General features: G+C 43.0%; 2 protein-coding genes across 20 annotated transcripts in view; one reads left to right on the forward strand and one right to left on the reverse strand.

The window, feature by feature from the left end:
• The window catches only part of LOC119820906, a 148,404-nt gene that overhangs the window by 74,505 nt on the left and 56,294 nt on the right, over nt 1-17,605 (forward strand). For 4 of the 19 annotated variants that reach the window (XR_005286552.1, XR_005286548.1, XR_005286556.1 and 1 more), the window contains one exon: nt 10,741-10,967. The exons of 8 other annotated variants lie outside the window; for them this stretch is intronic. Coding sequence is in view for 5 of the 11 variants with exons in the window: in XM_038339623.1 (XP_038195551.1) it covers nt 2,066-2,227; nt 10,741-10,772 (194 nt within the window). In the remaining 6 variants the exon portion in view is untranslated. Of the gene's footprint in view, nt 1-1,670; nt 2,228-10,740; nt 11,167-17,605 lie in introns of those variants that run through there. 7 more of the 19 variants (XM_038339621.1, XM_038339622.1, XM_038339619.1 and 4 more) reach the window with 4 other exon arrangements.
• Nucleotides 2,862-10,285, reverse strand: LOC119820905 (cytochrome P450 2A3-like). The gene is made up of 9 exons (XM_038339617.2): nt 10,076-10,285; nt 9,664-9,826; nt 8,849-8,998; nt 8,421-8,581; nt 6,658-6,834; nt 5,361-5,502; nt 4,754-4,941; nt 4,043-4,184; nt 2,862-3,259 (listed from the first exon to the last, which is right to left on the reverse strand). The coding sequence occupies exons 1-9, from the start codon at nt 10,253-10,255 to the stop codon at nt 3,078-3,080; spliced, it is 1,485 nt and encodes a 494-aa protein (XP_038195545.1). The 5' UTR covers nt 10,256-10,285; the 3' UTR covers nt 2,862-3,077.

A 17,605-nucleotide genomic window follows, 5' to 3' on the forward strand; every position in this document is an offset into this window, starting at 1 on the left:
GCCTGAAAACAGGGAGGGCTACAAGACAACACACCTAACTGAGTATCAAAAACTATGCTATAATGAACCCAGGACCTCCCTCCTTCAGCATTTTCTCTGTAACTACTGATGTGATAAGCCAGGGACCTGATAAGATATGTGAACAGTTAATGGTCACTACATGAAAGGATGAAGTACCTAGAAAAACAGCCTTGCTCATACGTGGTTTCTTCTTCCTCATTCTCAGGCCCATGCTGTGGTGGTCCCTCTATTATATCTTCACTATAGTTCCCTCCTGAAGTTATGACCATCAGTCTGTGCTCAGCTGGGTGCCTTCAGTCTCTAGGGTATTTGAGCTCCTTTCACCCCCTGCTGGGTACCCAGGTTGGAGGGGAGATTTCTTTTTGTTTGATGAGTCACCTCCTTGCTTCTTTTGTTTCCCTGCCTTGTTAAGTGTTTCATCTCCTCTTTATAGTTTTGGACTATGGCTTCTTTGGTGTTGTGCCTGTGAGGGTTTGGAGGGAGGACAGGGAATGTGAAAATGATGTTAGAATATTATAATTTCAAAAATAAAGGGAATGATTTTTAAAATTAAAAATAGAAAAAAATCCCATTGAGATTAATGTTTCTGACCCATGGGAAATTTTATAAAGAATATTTATGAATCTGAGCTTTCTTTAAAAGCCATTCCATGATTTTACCTATGCCTTCTGATATGGCTCATTCTGTAAGTTTGTCAATACTTATATTTGTTCTGTTATTTAAGTGTTTTATGATTTACCATTTGATATTTCTTTGAACCACTCTTATGTAAATCTGCATTGTTTTTGTTAGTGTGACTTAGCCATTGTATAATTGATACATTTATCAAAATATCAATTGTACTCCATTAATGCATATATTTTTAAAGGGCTTATTTTTAAATCATGTGTATTTGTGTGTATCTCTGTGTGTGAATGTGTGTAAACCTCCAGTGCCCATGTTATCTAGAAGAGGATGTTGGATCCCAAGGAGCTATAGATACAGGTGGCTTTGAGCTTCTGGACATGGGTGCTGGGAACCCAATTCAAGTTCTCTGCAAGAGCAGCCTCTGCTTACAGTCACTAAGCTGTCTCCAGCCTCAAATATGTCTAATTTCCAATTTTCAGTGAAAGAAAAATTAACAAGCATATTTCTTAATTTCCCTATCCTTATGGATTTTGTGGTTTAACTTTGCTATTGATTTCTGGCTACATTTCACCTTGTTCATCAGAGCTACTCTGGTTACCCTAATATTTACAAACTGATTGAAGATTCTGTACCCTAACAAATGGCTTATCACAAAGGATGTTCCAGGCATGCTTCAGCAGGATGTGCACTCTCTGCTACTGAGCAGAACATGGTTGGACACAGTATACCTTGTCTCTGTAAACTGGGTCATGACTTCATGAGTTCTAACATTTTTTTCCAACATTACAGGGTTTATTAGATTTTTCCTCTCTCCCTTTCAGACAAAGGCTTGCTAGCCACTGTCTCTTCACCTGAAAGTGTTTCTCATTGCTAAGATTGAACTAACCCCTCTCTCCCTTTTGAGCGTGTGTGTGTGTGTGTGTGTGTGTGTGTGTGTGTATGTGTGTGTGTGTATACATTTTTATATGTGCATTCAGGCCTCTCTCTCTCTCTCTCTCTCTGTGTGTGTGTGTGTGTGTGTGTGTGTGTGTACATACTTGTAGAGCTCAGAGGACAACACTGCTTGTCTTCTCCAGTCTCTCTCTACTTTGTTTTTTGAGACAAGACCTCTAATTTAACTAAGAATTCATGATCTGATTGGACTGGGCTGCCTTCAAACCCCTCCCAGCATTAGGGTGACAAGCATGTGCCACCAGGCCTGACTTTTGATGGGTGCTCAGGATCCAAACTCAGGTCCTCATGATTGCTTGACAAGCACTTTTCCAACTGAACCATCTTCCCCTACTCCCTTCCTCTCTCCATCAGTCCTCCAGGACCATCTGCAGCATGTAGGATTGGAGTTTGCCACCAGGCAGGGCATGCAATGCAGTTCCCAAAGATGCCATCTCAATGCCCTGATACCCTTGCTCCCTCCTGGGTATGCCTGATACTGACACCCTAAAAATAAGAAAAGAGGCCCAGCTGATGTATCCACCGACATCGCGATTGTGCACTGCTCAGCTGTCCACTCATCAGATTTATACCAGTGACGCTGGAGCACATGCTTCTAAAACTCTTGACTGGCTCTGGTCCCAGATTGGTAAGCAAACCTCGGCCTTTGGAAACTAACTCATGGCAGAAGATGTGGTCGTGTGCATTCTAAGGAAATCCTGCCATGTGCACTTACACACACATTCATGAATCAGCACACACTCATGTCAGTGTGCTGACCCTACGATTTCCTGACCATCTCTGAAAATGTCTTTCTCCACCAAGGACCTCACTAATAGGCCTGATTCCAGTTCTCCAGATGGATTCTGAGTCAAACACATTAAGTTTAACCAACAAGCCTTGGATGATGATGCCCTGGTAATCAGTTTTACAAAAGCAGATCAGAGTGTGGGTGGGTTGATGGTGAAGTAAAGCTGGCAGCTCACACGAAGCTCTGGACACACCTCTGGGCAGGATGATGTGGCAATAGACAGAGCTCTTGTTGCTTTATTTGATGTGTGGTGATAATTGAAAATCTGCCCAAGGCCAGTGCACACAGATATTCATTCAAGTATTACTGAGCTCTTGGAGTCAGTGAGACTTCAGTAAACTTAGACTAAGGAAAGATAATAAAGGTCAAGAAGGTGCCACAGTAGAAAATGGACACGGATTCTCTTCCTTTCCCATGCATTTGTGAGTGTTGATATCACAAAACTCTTTAGAATAAACTTGACAAAGAATACTTACATATGTAATATCTACTATTATTATTGGTGTTATTATCATTACTGTTTACAACAGAGTATAAATTTCCCCTTTCTCCTGTTCCACCTTTGAAATGATAGTCTGTCTTCAGAAACTCATGTCCTTCCTCTCTCATGTCCCTCTGATCCCCTCTAAATCCAAACCCCCCACTAGCCAGATCTCCATCCTTCCCTTTACCCTCATCCAGTGCTGGCTCAACGGGACAAGAAACTCATGGTGTAGTTTCGTGGGATTGTGGCAAAGCCCACAAATCTAGGGGACACATCAATATCCTGGGGTGCCTGTGGGGATCTGAAGCAGAAATTCTGCAGGATGTTTGTGAAGAAGAGAAAAAGCTCCATTCTAGCCAGTCCTTCTCCGAAGCAGTACCGTTTACCTAAACAGAAGAGACAGGGAGGGTGAAGCCAGTTCTTGATGTCATCCTTATAGCAAATCTCTGGCTGTATTTTCTTTGGGAGAAAGGCCTGAGACCTTTAAAGAAGACTCTAATCTCTGAGCCTCAGTTTCCTTTGTACTTGGAGTAAGTTGATCCTCACCAGGCTGTAACAATGAGAAATGTGGCTTCCCTTTTCTCCAGAGGTACTCTCCAGTATGGATGCCATGTAGCAACATCCTTCTTTCCTTCCTCCCTTTATTTTTTCTTTCCTCCCTCCCCCCTCCCTCCTCCCTCCCTTCCTCCCTCTCTCCTCCTTCCTTTCCTGCCTCCCTTCCTTCCATCTTCCCTTACTTCTTTCTTTCCTTCCTTTCTTCTTCTTTTTCTTTTTTTGAGACAGGGTTTCTCTGTGTAACAGCCCTGGCTGTCCTACAACTCACTCTGTAGACCAGGCTGCCCTTGAATTCACTAAGATAAGATGCTCCAGTCTCTGCCTCAGGAGTGCTGGAATTAAGGATGAGTGCCACCACACCCAGCTGCCACATCCTCCTAAGAACGGGTTGTGTGACCTGAGAGAGACCTCTGACTTAGTTTGAGATTTCATCCCTCTAATCTATCTCTACAGTTTGACCATCACTTCTCCATGGTTAAGTGGTTGGGAAGTATGGGAGATGCAGCTGACTGGCTGAGGGTTTGATCCAAGAGTATCTTTCAAGATGGAGAGACACAGAGGAGTTATCTATGTTGGTGTGAGCAGTGGCCTGGCACTAGACAGTGCCCTCTTACCTATGGAAAAGGGTACAAATGCATCACTCTTCTTAAATTGCCCCTTGTCATCCAGGAAGTTATTTGGGTTGAAGTCTTTGGGGTTGGAGAAGAACTTGGGGTCCTTCAGCACAGAGCCCAGCATAGGAAACACTTCAGTGCCCTGTTGAGGGGGAACGTTGGATACAGTAGATGTGAATGAATGTCGTGTTGGCCCATAGGGGTGAGACAGATGATATAAAGATAATATGTGTGAGTTGAGGAGGTTTGGGGGGCTTTGAGTAATGTGAGGTCATCATCCTAGAGAGAGGAGATGTGGGGCTTGTGCTATAGGAGATAATGAATGGGTGACATGGGAACTGTGGTCTGTGGTGGGAGGTTGAAGGATATGCCCTTTATGTCTCTCAAGTTAAGAACTGAAGGGTATTGAATTAATGTACCCCTAAACAGGATACATGGCAGACATGTCACTCCTGTCTCTGACAGGAGATCTAGGTAAATTGAGTTTATGTCTTGAGACTTGATTGAAGACATGGAGTTGAAACTCCTGGGTCAGAAAGTCTGGTGGGAGACCCAAGATATAGGAGATTCTATGTAGGAGGCTGGAAAGATGTGGTGGCAGAGAGAGCATGTAACTGGAAAGTGATAGAGGGCTGGGTGGTTTCTAATGGAGGGGGATCTGCTGGGCCATGAAGAAGGCTGGAGATTACTACAGGTTGGGTGAATCATCACCTTGGGGATGAGGAAGTCACGGAACTTGGTGTCCTTGGTAACCCTGCGAGCCAGGCCCATGGGGATCATGTCTCCGAATCTCTGGATCTCATGGATGACGGCCTCTGTATAGGGCATCTTCAAGCGGTCCTCATATTTGGGCTGCCGGTTCTTGCCAATCACCCTGTCAATCTCCTCTTGGACTTTGGCTGAGAAGAAGATACATGTGTTTAGGGGTCCAAGAACCTCATCCTAAGGATGATAGTGCAAAAGTGTAGAACTGGACAGAGGCTATGAAGCAGTGTATGACATTGTCAATCATTTTTGGTACATGCGAGTCATAGGCATTGTTGGAGGAGGTTCATGTTAACTGGATCATACCTGAACCATGTGAGAGTTGTGAAGAAGAATATTTAGGCATGGTCTTGGGGACAAGGAAGTGGGACCTTTGAGGTTCAGTTGAACAACACACCAATTGATTTAACAACTAGAGGCTGGTACCCACTAGCTCGCTCTCTCTGTCTCTGCAGAGAAGGGAGCAGCTGTCTAAGAGTCCAGTTTCTTGAGAGAGGTTGGTGATGACCAGAGAAGCATGTTTAGAAACTACAACTCCTACTTGCAGCCTTACCCTGTACATCTGGGTACTTCATGAGCAACAGAAAGCCATAGCGAAGGGTGGTGCTGACAGTCTCTGTACCAGCAAAGAAGAGGTTCACTGTTGCCATCACTAAATTCTTCATGTAGAACTCTGTATTGGGGTTCTTCTTCTCCTACATGGAGGGAAGTATTCAAGTCCAACCCACTCCTTATGCTCTGGTGCCCTTCTGTTTTACCCTCTTTCCCTGACCTAATTCACTTCTCTTTTACGGAGACCTAAGGTGAGAATAGGAATTCTGGCTATGTCAGCTTCTCTTCAGGTTCTACACCTTTGGAAGTGATCCAGTGCTCTAATACAGCGCTTTTCTGTCATTCAGGACTTAATTGATTGTCTTTTCTGTAATGACCAATTTAATTATCCATTTTTATTTCATGTGCTTTGGTGTTTTACCAAGTGTCTTGGGTTCCCTGAAACTGGAGTTACAGGCAGCTGTGAGCTTCCATGTGAGTGCTGGGAATTGAACCCAGGTCTTCTGGAAGAGCAGCTAGTGCTCACAACCACTGAGCCACCTCTCCAGCCCTCAAACAATAAGTTTTAGGCAACAGGATCCTATATCTTAATTATTTTTAACATTCCCTAATGAAATTCCATTCCTCAGCCCTTGGCACTTCAGAGTACATGAAGTTTCATCTTGGCCAGACACCACACACTGGTAATCCCAGCCTCCAGAAGGCAGACCTAGGAGAACTTCCACAGGTTTGAAGCTAGCTTGGCAGACACAGCAAGTTTAAGCTTGCCATTAGCAAGATGATGTCTCAAAACCAACAATGACAAAATCTCCATATATGTTACAAACAGGTAGGAGGTCACAGTAAAGCATAGGTCACACAGTTGTAAACGGCTATGAGGACAGGCAAAGGCAAATGGTATGTTAGCTGAAAGCACCAGCCTGAGTCAGTGAGGTAGGATTCATGGCCTTCTTGTTCTGATATCAGACAGGTCCCCTATATTTACAGGGCTGCAGCCTCCTCATTTGTAGAATGGGACTCGAAACAAAACCTTGCTCAAGAGTTGTGGGTACTGAATATGTGGATAAAACTAAGCCATTAAAACAGTGTGGGGAACATGACAGCCTTGTACAATGGATACTCGCTCAGCCTGTACACCCTCCTGAGAACAAGGGGTAGTGCATGGAGCAGTGATATTGAATGAGTATTATAGCGAGGGGACTGATGAATTGTTTTCAGTTAACTCCCTCGTCCCTGTGCCTGACTTCACCCTACTTGGCTTTGAACCTCCCATCACACTTCCTGACTTCTGGGTTTACCTCCTGCATACGAATGAGGAAGGAGTCAATGAAGTCCCTTGGGGAATTGGGGTCCAGGGTACTCTGGTTCTGTTCCACCTTCTTGGTTATGAAGTCCTCCAGCCCCTGCAGTTCCTTAAAGGCCTGTTGCTGTGGTCCTGGCAGGTGCTTCATCACTGAAGAGAACATCTCATAGAGCTGATGGTGGGAAGGGGATGAGAAACCAAGGCAGCTGTCACTAGACAAGACCCAATAAGTGTGGTATCTGTCTTAGGATGAAGAGTGTTCATATCACTTATCCAGGAGTTTAGGCATCTAGGTTGGGCTATGTGTCAACAGAATTCTTATAGTTTAAGTGTGAGGGTATTGTTCAAGATTTTAAGTGAGGTGGATTTGGGAACAGGTGCAGGTTTAGGGTGTTCAGGTGAGATTGGGGTGGGAGACATCCATTCATTGGGCAGAAGTTACCTATGTAGATGTTTAGGAGGTTGGGCGGGAGTTATCTATGTAGATGTTTAGGAGGTTGGGCAGGAGTTACCTACGTAGATGTTTATGTGGTTGGGTAGGAGTTACCTATATAGATGTTTATGTGGTTGGGCAGGAGTTATCTATGTAGATGTTTAGGAGGTTGGTGACCAGCTGTGGACAACTGTTCATATACTAATTGGGTTTGGATTGGTGAGTTCTAGCAGGCTTTCCAACATTCAATGAGTGCTGGCTGGATAGTCACAATAGCTAAATTATGCAATCAATCTAAGTGCCCAAAAGTAGCATAATGTAGAAAAAAATGTGATCCATATACACAACTTAATTATTCTTCAGCCATTAAAAACAAAGTTATGGTATATTCAGGAAAGTTGGTCCACCTGAAGATAACTATTAAGCAAATTTAACCAGTCTTAGAGAAATAACTCATGTATTTTTTCATTTGTGGTATACATATATTAAATCATGTGTGCACATATCTATGCATATATGTGTACACGTGTAACACTTCAAAACAGAAAAAACCTGTCTCAGGACAAAGAGGACTAGAGGAGAAGGAGGTGTGAGAAAAGGGAAGGTAGGGGATATAAGGGTGAATAGGCTCAATACACAATATATGCTTTTCCAAAAAAATTAAAAATAGGTATTTTAAGTAGGGCTAATATTTACATGTTCAGCTGCATTGCTATTCAAACAGCTGCATGGAGGACCCCACTTAGATGTGTGAGTGAGCTGTATTGGAGGACCTTTAACTGGGTTGTTTGAGGGACAGTCTGTGCAGAAATTTTGCTTAGAAATGCAGAGGTTTAGGTATTTCCATGGCTAAATAAAGAGCACATCTACATAGTCCAGTGGACTTGCTTCATATGTTTTCCATATGATGCGTGACTGAATGACATGCATTTTGCAGTACCACGCACTAAGGAACTGAAGAAGGCTAGTGCATTCAGCGGGCCTTCCTGTAGCAACCTTGGTTAGAGAGTAAAATGAATTGTCTTGGTAATGTCCTCCATCTGTGTGTGTGTGTGTGTGTGTGTGTGTGTGTGTGTGTGTGTGGTGTTTGTGTGTGTGAGAGAGAGAGAGAGAAGGAGGGAGGGAGGGAGGGAGGGAGGGAGGGAGGGAGTCTGTGTGTACTGCTGGCTCTGATTTCAGGCACAGCTGTAGAGACTGTGTATTGACATTGGATCAGGCACAATTGCCAGGCTCCTTTGAAGGTGCCTATTGGAAGGAAGTTGGCAGTTTTGGAGTGGGCTGGCAGCTGTGGTCTGGGGGTTGTAGGACAAGGTGAAACAGGTTACCTGTCCGGTGGAGCTAGATGTGAACTGGAAGATTCCCAACATCATCCTCAGAAGTGATAGGAACTCTTTACTCTCATAGTCAAAGCGATCCCCGAAAACGATAGAGCTAATGACATTGGACACTGTTCTGCTCAGGTAGAATGTAGGGTCAATGAAAGCACCTGTAGGTAAGGAGGAGGACGAAGAGTGAGATGTCAGAGCTTGAAAAAGGCTTCCATGATGGATAGCATCAGATACTTTGTATCAGATAATTCAAAATGAGCACTCACTGCACGCGGAGTCCTCCAACTCAGCCAAAACCTAGACACCAGGCCCCACAGCAGGACCAGGACTCTTCCCTAGCCTAGTTCCCATCCAGGAGGTTGGTTCTGGTTTTCCTGGGGTGTCTTCCCCTGGTTGGTCCTTAGAACTTGTGGAGCCCTGCTTACCATTTGTCTTCCTGAATGCCTCCAAGAGAAAGCCTGCCTCCTCTTGGATGCGCTCCTCAATGCCACGCTTGCCCACACCGAAGTCCCGCAGTGTGGCAATGGAGAAGCGCCTCAGCTGCTTGGCACGCTCCCCGTTGCTGAAGACCACACCTGGGAAGGAGAGTGATGGGGGAAGAGGTCAGAGAAGAGGGATGTGGCTGACTACTAACCACTCTTGTGCTGTTCCCCAAGAGCGAGTTAGAGGACAGTAGAAAGAGGGAGACAGAAAGAAGATCAATGCCAGAGACAGAGGGACAGGGAAAAGGCAAGAGAAGAGCAATTGGGGAGATCTAGGGGTGGATACAGTTGTGAAAGATTTATAATTGAGCTAGGGACTAAAGGGAAATGGGGGAGAGGACAAAGAGAGTCTCAGAAGAGGCTAGAATGCTGAGGTATATTGGGCTTGGAAACAGATTTCTGTGATACCCTGACAGTAGAAGAAAAAAGCAGCAGAAAGAGGGGGGGGGGCAGCTTCCCAGGCAATCACAGAAACTAAGAATAGGGTAGAATGGGGGAAAACTCCAGAGCCCCTTAGAGGCACAGGATTCAGATAGAAAATCCAAAGATGCAAGAGGAGATATAGGTGGTATGTTTGTGCTGGGAGAGGGAGTTCAGAAGCCACAGGCAGAGAAAGATGGGAAGATAAAGAAGCAATGCGTCCAATAACCCACACAGCAGGAGGCAGCAATGCAGATGGAACAGTCAGGGAGGAGGCAGGGAAACTAATGCCTTCCAATTGTTCCCTGACACATTCCCCTGCATCTTGTCCCCCTCACCATAGCCTTTGAAGAGCCAGTCAAAGGTGGCCTGCTCGCCACGCCCACTGAATTCCTCAGCTTGATCCACCAGAGCCTCCTTCACTGCTTCCTGTCCACATAGTACCACAATTCGGCGAGGCCCCAGGTGGATGGTAAACACGGGACCATAGTGTTCACTGATCTGATGGAGGTGGATGAGCAAAGTTAAAGGAAAGAGATCAGACCTTGATGATATGTATTGGATTCATTTCTCTGGAGTTCTAAAAGCTATCAGATGGGATGCCCCAGGATGTGGTTTCACATGCCTAGGAGTTGGTTGCGGCTCTTCACAATTCCACTGGCCTAAAATTACACCTCCTAGGGTCAATACCTATCAAAACTGGGCACCCCTTCATGCCCCCATTCTACCCTTTGCCCTGCCCAGTGACACCTTCATGAGAGAGTTGTACATCTGCTCTGTGTTCAGCTGAAGGTAGTTTCCAATGAAGGGCAGTGGGGTGGGTCCTGGAGGCAGCTTCCCTGAAAATTTCCTCTGCTTCAAGACAGACATGAAGACCAGGACAATGAGGAAGGCCAGCACAGTCACCAGGAGCAGTCCGGAGGTCAGCATGGTGGCGATGAGGGTGACAGACAGATGGTGAGGGCTGCAGTAGTTTGCTTTTATTCATCCTGAGGTAGAAGGTGGCCTTTGGCCTTGATTATGCAACTGTCTCATTTCACCTCCAGACTACCACCCCCATCATGCAACTAGCTTGAGACATAGCCAACAATCAAGGAGGAGGAGGCCCCATGAGGGATTAAGAGGGAGTGGACTCAACTTGTGACATCTGAGGAGGAAGTACTCCAGGGCTCTGTGTTACAGAGGAAAGGGACAGTAGACAGAAGCCAGAACTGAATCCTTCATGACATTTGTATTAGAGACCCTTCTGAGCTCTGGGTGTGGGTTCTCCTGAGAAGGGACCAAAACTATGTGATATTAAGGTCTCATTGGCTTGAAACAGGATGAACGGCTATGAATTTGAAAGTTTATTTTCTTCCTTGTTTGAGATAAGTTTTCACTATGTAATCCTGATGTGCCTGAATCTCAATATGTAGATCACAGTAATCTACCTGGCTCTGACTCCTGAGTGCTGGGGTTATATGCCTGCACCACTACCCCCAACTTCTGAGCCTTTCAATGAAGAGAGTCCTGCATTTAAGCAAGGGGAGACTTCAGGGCCATGGGCTGTGGATTTTAAGTCAAGAACGACTTTGTATGAGGAGTACCTGGGAGAAGCATATGGAAATCCAAACAGGATCTTGGAGTCAGCACCTGTTCCCAGGTGGGATATACTTTGCTTTTGGCCCTAGGCTATCTTTTGATACCCAGAACCATTAGGGGCATCTCTGAGTCCAGGATAGGAATGTAGGATCTGGAAAAGGTGAATTAGAAATGGGTTAAATTAATATGTAAGAAATAACCACACAGAAACTGTATTAAATCACTGCTTTGCCCATTAGCTCTAGTTTCTTACTGGTTAATTCTTGCATCTTAATTTAACCCATTTCTATTAATCTGTGTATCGCCACATGACAATGGCTTACTGGGTAAAATTTCCAGTATCTGTCTCTGGCAGATCTACGGCATTTCTCTGACTCTGTCCTTCTTCCTCCCAGCATTCATTTACGTTTTCCCTACCTAAGTTCTGTCCTATCAACAGGTCAAGACAGTTTCTTTATTCATTAGCCAAGAAAAGCAACACACGCACAGAAGGACCTCTCAAACCATTTTCCCTTTTCTGTTTAAACAAAAAGGAAGGCTTTAAGTTTAACATAGTAAAATTACACAGAAGAAAACAGTTATTAAGCAATAATTATAGTTACAATATTTATATCTACTCTATCTTTTATCATAACTAAGGAAAACTATAATAATAACTACCTATTCTTCAACTCCATCAAAGATTCCACAAGGTTATAACATTACCTAAGTAAACAGGAAATACATTGTCAGCAATTTCCAAAACTTTAGAATTCACAGAGACATGCCTGACTGGCTAGCCACAGAATGTTCTTCTGTACCTTTGGGGCATCCATTCAGCCTACAGGCCTACAGTATTCAGCAGACTTTTTCATGAAGCTGAAAATTTCAAAGACAGATCTGCTTATATTGGAAGTTTATCAGTTATTGTCTACTGTGTTCTACAGAAAGCCTGGCAGACTCTTTCATGTAGCAGGAACCCTGAAGGATTGTCTCACCTTTAGGCAAGTTTAACAGTCATTTCTCTGTGGGCTCTGCATGTCCAGTTCAACAGTCCAGACAGTAGCTGTTTGTTGACCAAATGATTAACCAAATATCTAAGGAGTCTCTTCAGTGCCCATCAGCCTCTTGAAGTAGCTTGGTGATGCCAGGAGCAGATGTGACTCACTCTCATGAAAAGTCTTAAGTTCTTAAACATTTTAAATTCCATATTCTGTGGTCTTTGAAAGATCTGAGGAATGCCTATCCATCTGAAATATATCTCAATACATGTAGAAAATATAATTAACATGAATATAAGCTTAACTACTAGAGATGACTATTAACCTATATTCCTTAATTATACATTATATTTTTAAATGAGCTACAGAAACATAATATGTTAATCAAGATCAGAAATACATATACATATAACAACATTGACTTTATATTTGTATCAACAAACCAAGATCCATACCAATGCAAATTATTCATATCTATATCATATCCCCTTTTAAATGTAAACAAATATTTATGGACATTATTTGGGAATATGGGCATAGTTTTTTCCTCCATATTTCTTCCTACTGTTTATTGGGCAAAGTAATTTTTGAGGGGTATATTTTTGAGGGGTGTTCAAGGCAACCTTTCAGGAGATCTTGTTCTATAAGTCCATATTGGTCTGGAAGCAGTCCTCAGATTCTCCTCTTTTGTGGAAATGAGAGAACTTTACCAAAGCAACATATCCTTAGACTGATGGAGGATTCTCATTGGCTAATAAACAAACTGCCTTGGCTTTTTGATAGGGCAAAATTTAGATAGGTGGAGTAGACAGAACAGGAAAAAGGAAGTGAGGTAGATGGCTCAGACAATTGCTCCGCCTCTCCTCTCTGGGCAGACTGCCTTGCCTCTCCTCAGGGGGACAGATGTGATGAAGCCAGCCTCCAGGTCAGACATGCTGCATTTTTCCCAGTAAGACACCACTCGTAGTGTTACACAGATTATTAGATATGGATTAGTCAATTTGTGAGTAAGAGGCTGGAATTAATGGGCCAGGCAGTGTTTAAAAGAATACAATTTGTGTGTTGTTATTTCGGGTTTTAAGCTAGCCGGTGGTCGAGAGCAGGGTGGCAGGAAGCAGCCCACAGCTCTTTACTACATTAGACCCAAATTTGAAAATCATGATAACTTTATAATATACATGCTGGTTTAGCTTAGCAATCCATACAATGAAGTGTCTTTCTGTACTTAGCTCCTTCACAGTCAAAAACTTAAAAGTAAACACAATAATATACATAATCCAGACACTCTGTGAATTTTCCATCTTTACATGGCTTATTCCTTGTTTGCTCCTTTTAATCTATGTCTATACTTTGTCTCTTTAAGACTTTACCTTTATTTTTAAAGCATTAACTTTATTCTATGACTCTTTATACTCTTTTTCTTCTATCTTCCAGGCCTATTTTATCCAACACTATGACCCATCTGGATTTGTCTTTATTGCATAGCTATAATTATTTACTGTCTTGAGCAGTTTTTAAAACAGTAAGTAGTTTGGTTTCAGCTGCTCTGGATGCTGACTCCACCTCTTTCTAGTTTTAAAATGGTGGATGTACCATTTCTGCTAGTTCTGGGGCTGCCAGGTAGTAGCTGTGCTCAGCACTTTAACTCTGAGAATGAGCTTGCAGCACATAAAGCCTTTTTATGATGTGGCAGAGATTTGAAATAACCCAAAATAGTCCTTTTAGAATGAATCAGTTTTAATAAAAGGAGAAAAATGGGATAAACTTATGTGAACCAAGAGGAAAAAGGAAAAAAAGGGCCGGCCTACCCCAAACCCAGTTCTTTTAAAGGTATCTTCCGCCCCTGGGGCGGCCATGCCCTTCAAACAAGGGAGTGGTCGGCCGCCCCAACATCTCCCCCTTTTGTCTAAATAAGACAGATATAAAAACTAAATATAATTATATATAATGGGAGCAGGTCATATAAAATTACAAGAAGCAAACAATATTAGGCAAGGAACATATAACAGAAATTTTATTAAATATTTTATTTTAGAAAGTCTAAATAATGTAGAAAATAGCTACAATTATCTAATCTTTAACCCCATCAAAGATCTGAGAAGGGAAGTAATATTATTAAAGCAACCAGGAAGCATAAACGAGAAACTTTTAAAATGTGTAACAGATGACAGAGACAATTGACTATCTGGGCCACCATATAAAGACTCGTTAGCAATGTTGAGTCAATCAACTTTGGCTAAAGCCTGATATAACCTTGCAGGATTTGCCGGCCACCATTACAAGATGCACCGAACCCCTGCACCACCGGGTAAACAATTCCATATTAGGCAAGGCTGTAGACAGAACCTCTTGCATGCGCAGTAGTGTGCAGTAATCATGGCCAATCCCGTGGCCGGGGGCATTGAAAGATGAGCAAGTAGCCAATCCAGGCACGACACATGTCCACTCTCCCTATATAAGTGGCTGCTGTTTAGTCCTCGGGGCCCCTCGCTTCCTGCTCTCCCTTCAACCAAGAGGCTACAATAAAGCGTGATTTGAGAAAAATCCTCAACTGGTGGTTGTCCTTCCCTGCTGGTCAGGGGGGTTCGCTGCATAACCTGACATACCTTTTTTAAGGCAAGGAACCTTTAGTAGAACTATCCTATCTTGTCTTGGCAAGATAAGACAATTTTGTTTTATTCATTTATAGATATTTTATATCTTAGTCAGTAGTGGAGGTATGGGCTTTTTTTTTTTTTTTGCCCAAAGGCCAGTTCTGTCAAGAAGACAAATTCCCAGTGGAGTGTCTTGGGTGTTTAACGTTTTTTCGGGAATAGAGCATTGTTGTCAGGAGTGATTGTGTCTCATAGGTACAAAACTCTATGTTAGATTAAAGGCCATGTTTTACAGCTCTTTGAAGAGGTCGAAGATTATATTATCTATGTTAAATATAATCTCTATGTGTCTAAAAAATCTGATTATCCAAAATATAAATATGACAAACATATAATTTTCAACATTTATCTAACTGTATGATTAATAGAATAGACAACTGTGTAATAAATGAAGACAATAATTTTTAAATGTAAACAGGGTCATTACATAAATAGTATCTGAGGTAGAAATGTACATTGTAATATGGTAAACAATGTCATTATATAAATAATATCAGAAGTAGAAATGGCTGTAGATGATGTGGTGGAGATTTGAAATAACCAAAAATAGTCCTTTTAGAATAAATCAGTTTTAATAAAAGGAGAAATATGGGAAAAACTTACACAAACCAAGAGAAAAAAAAGGGCCGGCCTACCCCAAACCCGGTTCTTTTTTTTTGGTTTATTTTTTATATTTAAAAATTTCCATCTCCTCCCCTCTTCCTCCCCCTTCCCTCCCCTCCTCTCCACCCATACCCCCCCTCCCTCCCTCTTCAGGCCAAGGAGCCATCGGGGTTCCCTACTCTATGTTAAGACCAAGGTCCTCCCAACTCTCCCCAGGTACAGGAAGGTGATCAACCAAGCTGAGAAGGCTCCCACGGAGCCTGTCCATGCAGAAGTCAAAGCTCAGTGCCTTTGTCCTTGGCTTCTCAGTCAGCCTCCACTGTTGGCCACATTCAGAGAGTCTGGTTTGGTCTCATGTTCCATCGGTCCCAATCCAACTGGAGTTGGTACTCTCCCGTTAGTTCTGTCCCACAGTCTCCATGGGTGAACGCACCCCTCACGGTCCTGACTTTCTTTCTCATGTTCTCTCTCCTTCTGCTCCTCATCAGGACCTTGGGAGCTCAGTCCGGTGCTCCAATGTGGGGCTCAGTCATTTTCTTCATCTATTGCCAGGTGGAGGTTCTATGGTGATATGCAAGAAATTCATCAGTATGGCTATAGGAACTGGCCTTTTCAGGCTCCCTCTCCTCAGCTGCCCAAGGAACTAGCTGGGGGCATCTCCCTGGAAACCTGGGAACCCCTCTAGGGTCAAGTCTCTTGACAACCCTCAGATGGCTCCCTAAATTAAGATATATGCTTCCCTGCTCCCATATCCACCCTTCCTGTATCCCAAGCATCCCATTCCTCCGAGCTCCCCCCATTCTCCCCTTCACTATTTTCTCTCCCCATCTTCCCTTGGCCCCGTCTCGCCCCACCCTCAAGTTCCCAATTTTTGCCTGGCGAATGTGTCTACTTCCAATACCCAGGAGGATTACTATATCTTTTTTTGGGTTCACCTTCTTATTATCTTCTCAAGTATCCTGACTTATAGGCTCGATGTCCTTTAATTATGGCTAGAAACCGATTATGAGTGAGTATATCCCACGTTCATCTTTTGGGTCTGAGTTACCTCACTCAGAATAGTGTTTTCTATTTCCATCCATTTGCCTGCAAAATTCAAGATGTCATTGTTTTTTACTGCTGAGTAGTATTCTAACATGTATATATTCCACAGTTTCTTCATCCATTCTTCCACTGAAGGGCATCTAGGTTGTTTCCAGGATCTGGCTATTACAAATAATGCTGCTATGAACATAGTTGAGCAAATGCTTTTGTAGTATGATTAGGCATCTCTTGGGTAGATTCCCAATAGTGGAATTGCTGGGTCCTGGGGTAGGTTGATCCCAGATTTCCTGAGAAACCGCCACACTGCTTTCCAAAGTGGTTGCACAAGTGTGCATTCCCACCAGCAATGGATGAGTGTGCCCCTTACTCCACAACCTCTCCAGCAAAGGTTATCATTGGTGTTTTGGATTTTAGCCAATCTGACAGGTGTAAGATGATATCTCAAAGTTGTTTTGATTTGCATTTCTCTGATAGCTAAGGAGGTTGAGCATGACCTTAAGTGTCTTTTGGCCATTCGAACTTCTTCTGTTGAGAATTCTCTGTTTAGTTCAGTGCCCCATTTTTTAATCGGGTTCATTAGCATTTTAAAGTCTAGTCTCTTGAGTTCCTTATATATTTTAGAGATCAGACCTTTGTCAGTTGCAGGGTTGGTGAAGAACTTTTCCCAGTCAGTAAGCTGCCTTTGTGTCTTAGTGACAGTGTCCTTTGCTTTACGGAAGCTGCTCAGCTTCAGGAGGTCCCATTTATTCAATGTTGCCCTTAATGTCTGTGCAGCTGGGGTTATACGTAGGAAACGGTCTCCTGTGCCCATTTGTTGTCGAGTACTTCCCACTTTCTCCTCTATCAAGCTCAGTGTGTTCAGATTAATATTGAGGTCTTTAATCCATTTGGACTTGAGTTTTGTGCATGGTGATAGATATGGACTTACTTTCATTCTTCTACAGGTTGACATCCAGTTATGCCAGCACCATTTGTTGAAGATGCTTTCTTTCTTCCATTATGTACTTTTGGCTCCTTTATCAAAAATCAGGTGTTCATAGGTTTGTGGTTTAAGATCCGGGTCTTCCATACAATTCCATTGGTCGACTTCTTTGTTTTTAAGCCAATACCAAGCTGTTTTCAATACTGTAGCTCTGTAATAGAGTCTGAAGTCAGGGATCATAATGCCTCCAGAAGTACCTTTATTGTATAAGATTGTTTTGGCTATCCTGGGTTTCTTGTTTTTCCATATAAAGTTGATTATTGTCCTCTCAATATCTGTGAAGAATTTTGATGGGACCTTGATGGGGATTGCATTGAATCTATAGATTGCTTTTGGTAGAATTGCCATTTTTACTATGTTGATCCTTCCAATCCATGAGCAAGGGTGATCCTTTCATTTTCTGGTATCTTCTTTAATTTCTTTCTTCAAAGACTTA

This window comes from Arvicola amphibius, chromosome 8 (assembly GCF_903992535.2).
Source record: "Arvicola amphibius chromosome 8, mArvAmp1.2, whole genome shotgun sequence".
NCBI lineage: Eukaryota > Metazoa > Chordata > Mammalia > Rodentia > Cricetidae > Arvicola > Arvicola amphibius.

Excerpts from the sequence above, each read along its gene's own strand:
- LOC119820905 (XM_038339617.2), bottom strand. The coding sequence starts at position 10,255 with ATGCTGACCTCCGGACTGCTCCTGGTGACTGTGCTGGCCTTCCTCATT. Across the intron at positions 8,999-9,663 it reads CTGGCTCTTCAAAGGCTATG|GTGTGGTCTTCAGCAACGGG; the intron begins GTGAGGGGGACA and ends TCTCCTTCCCAG. Across the intron at positions 5,503-6,657 it reads TCCTCATTCGTATGCAGGAG|GAGAAGAAGAACCCCAATAC; the intron begins GTAAACCCAGAA and ends CCCTCCATGTAG.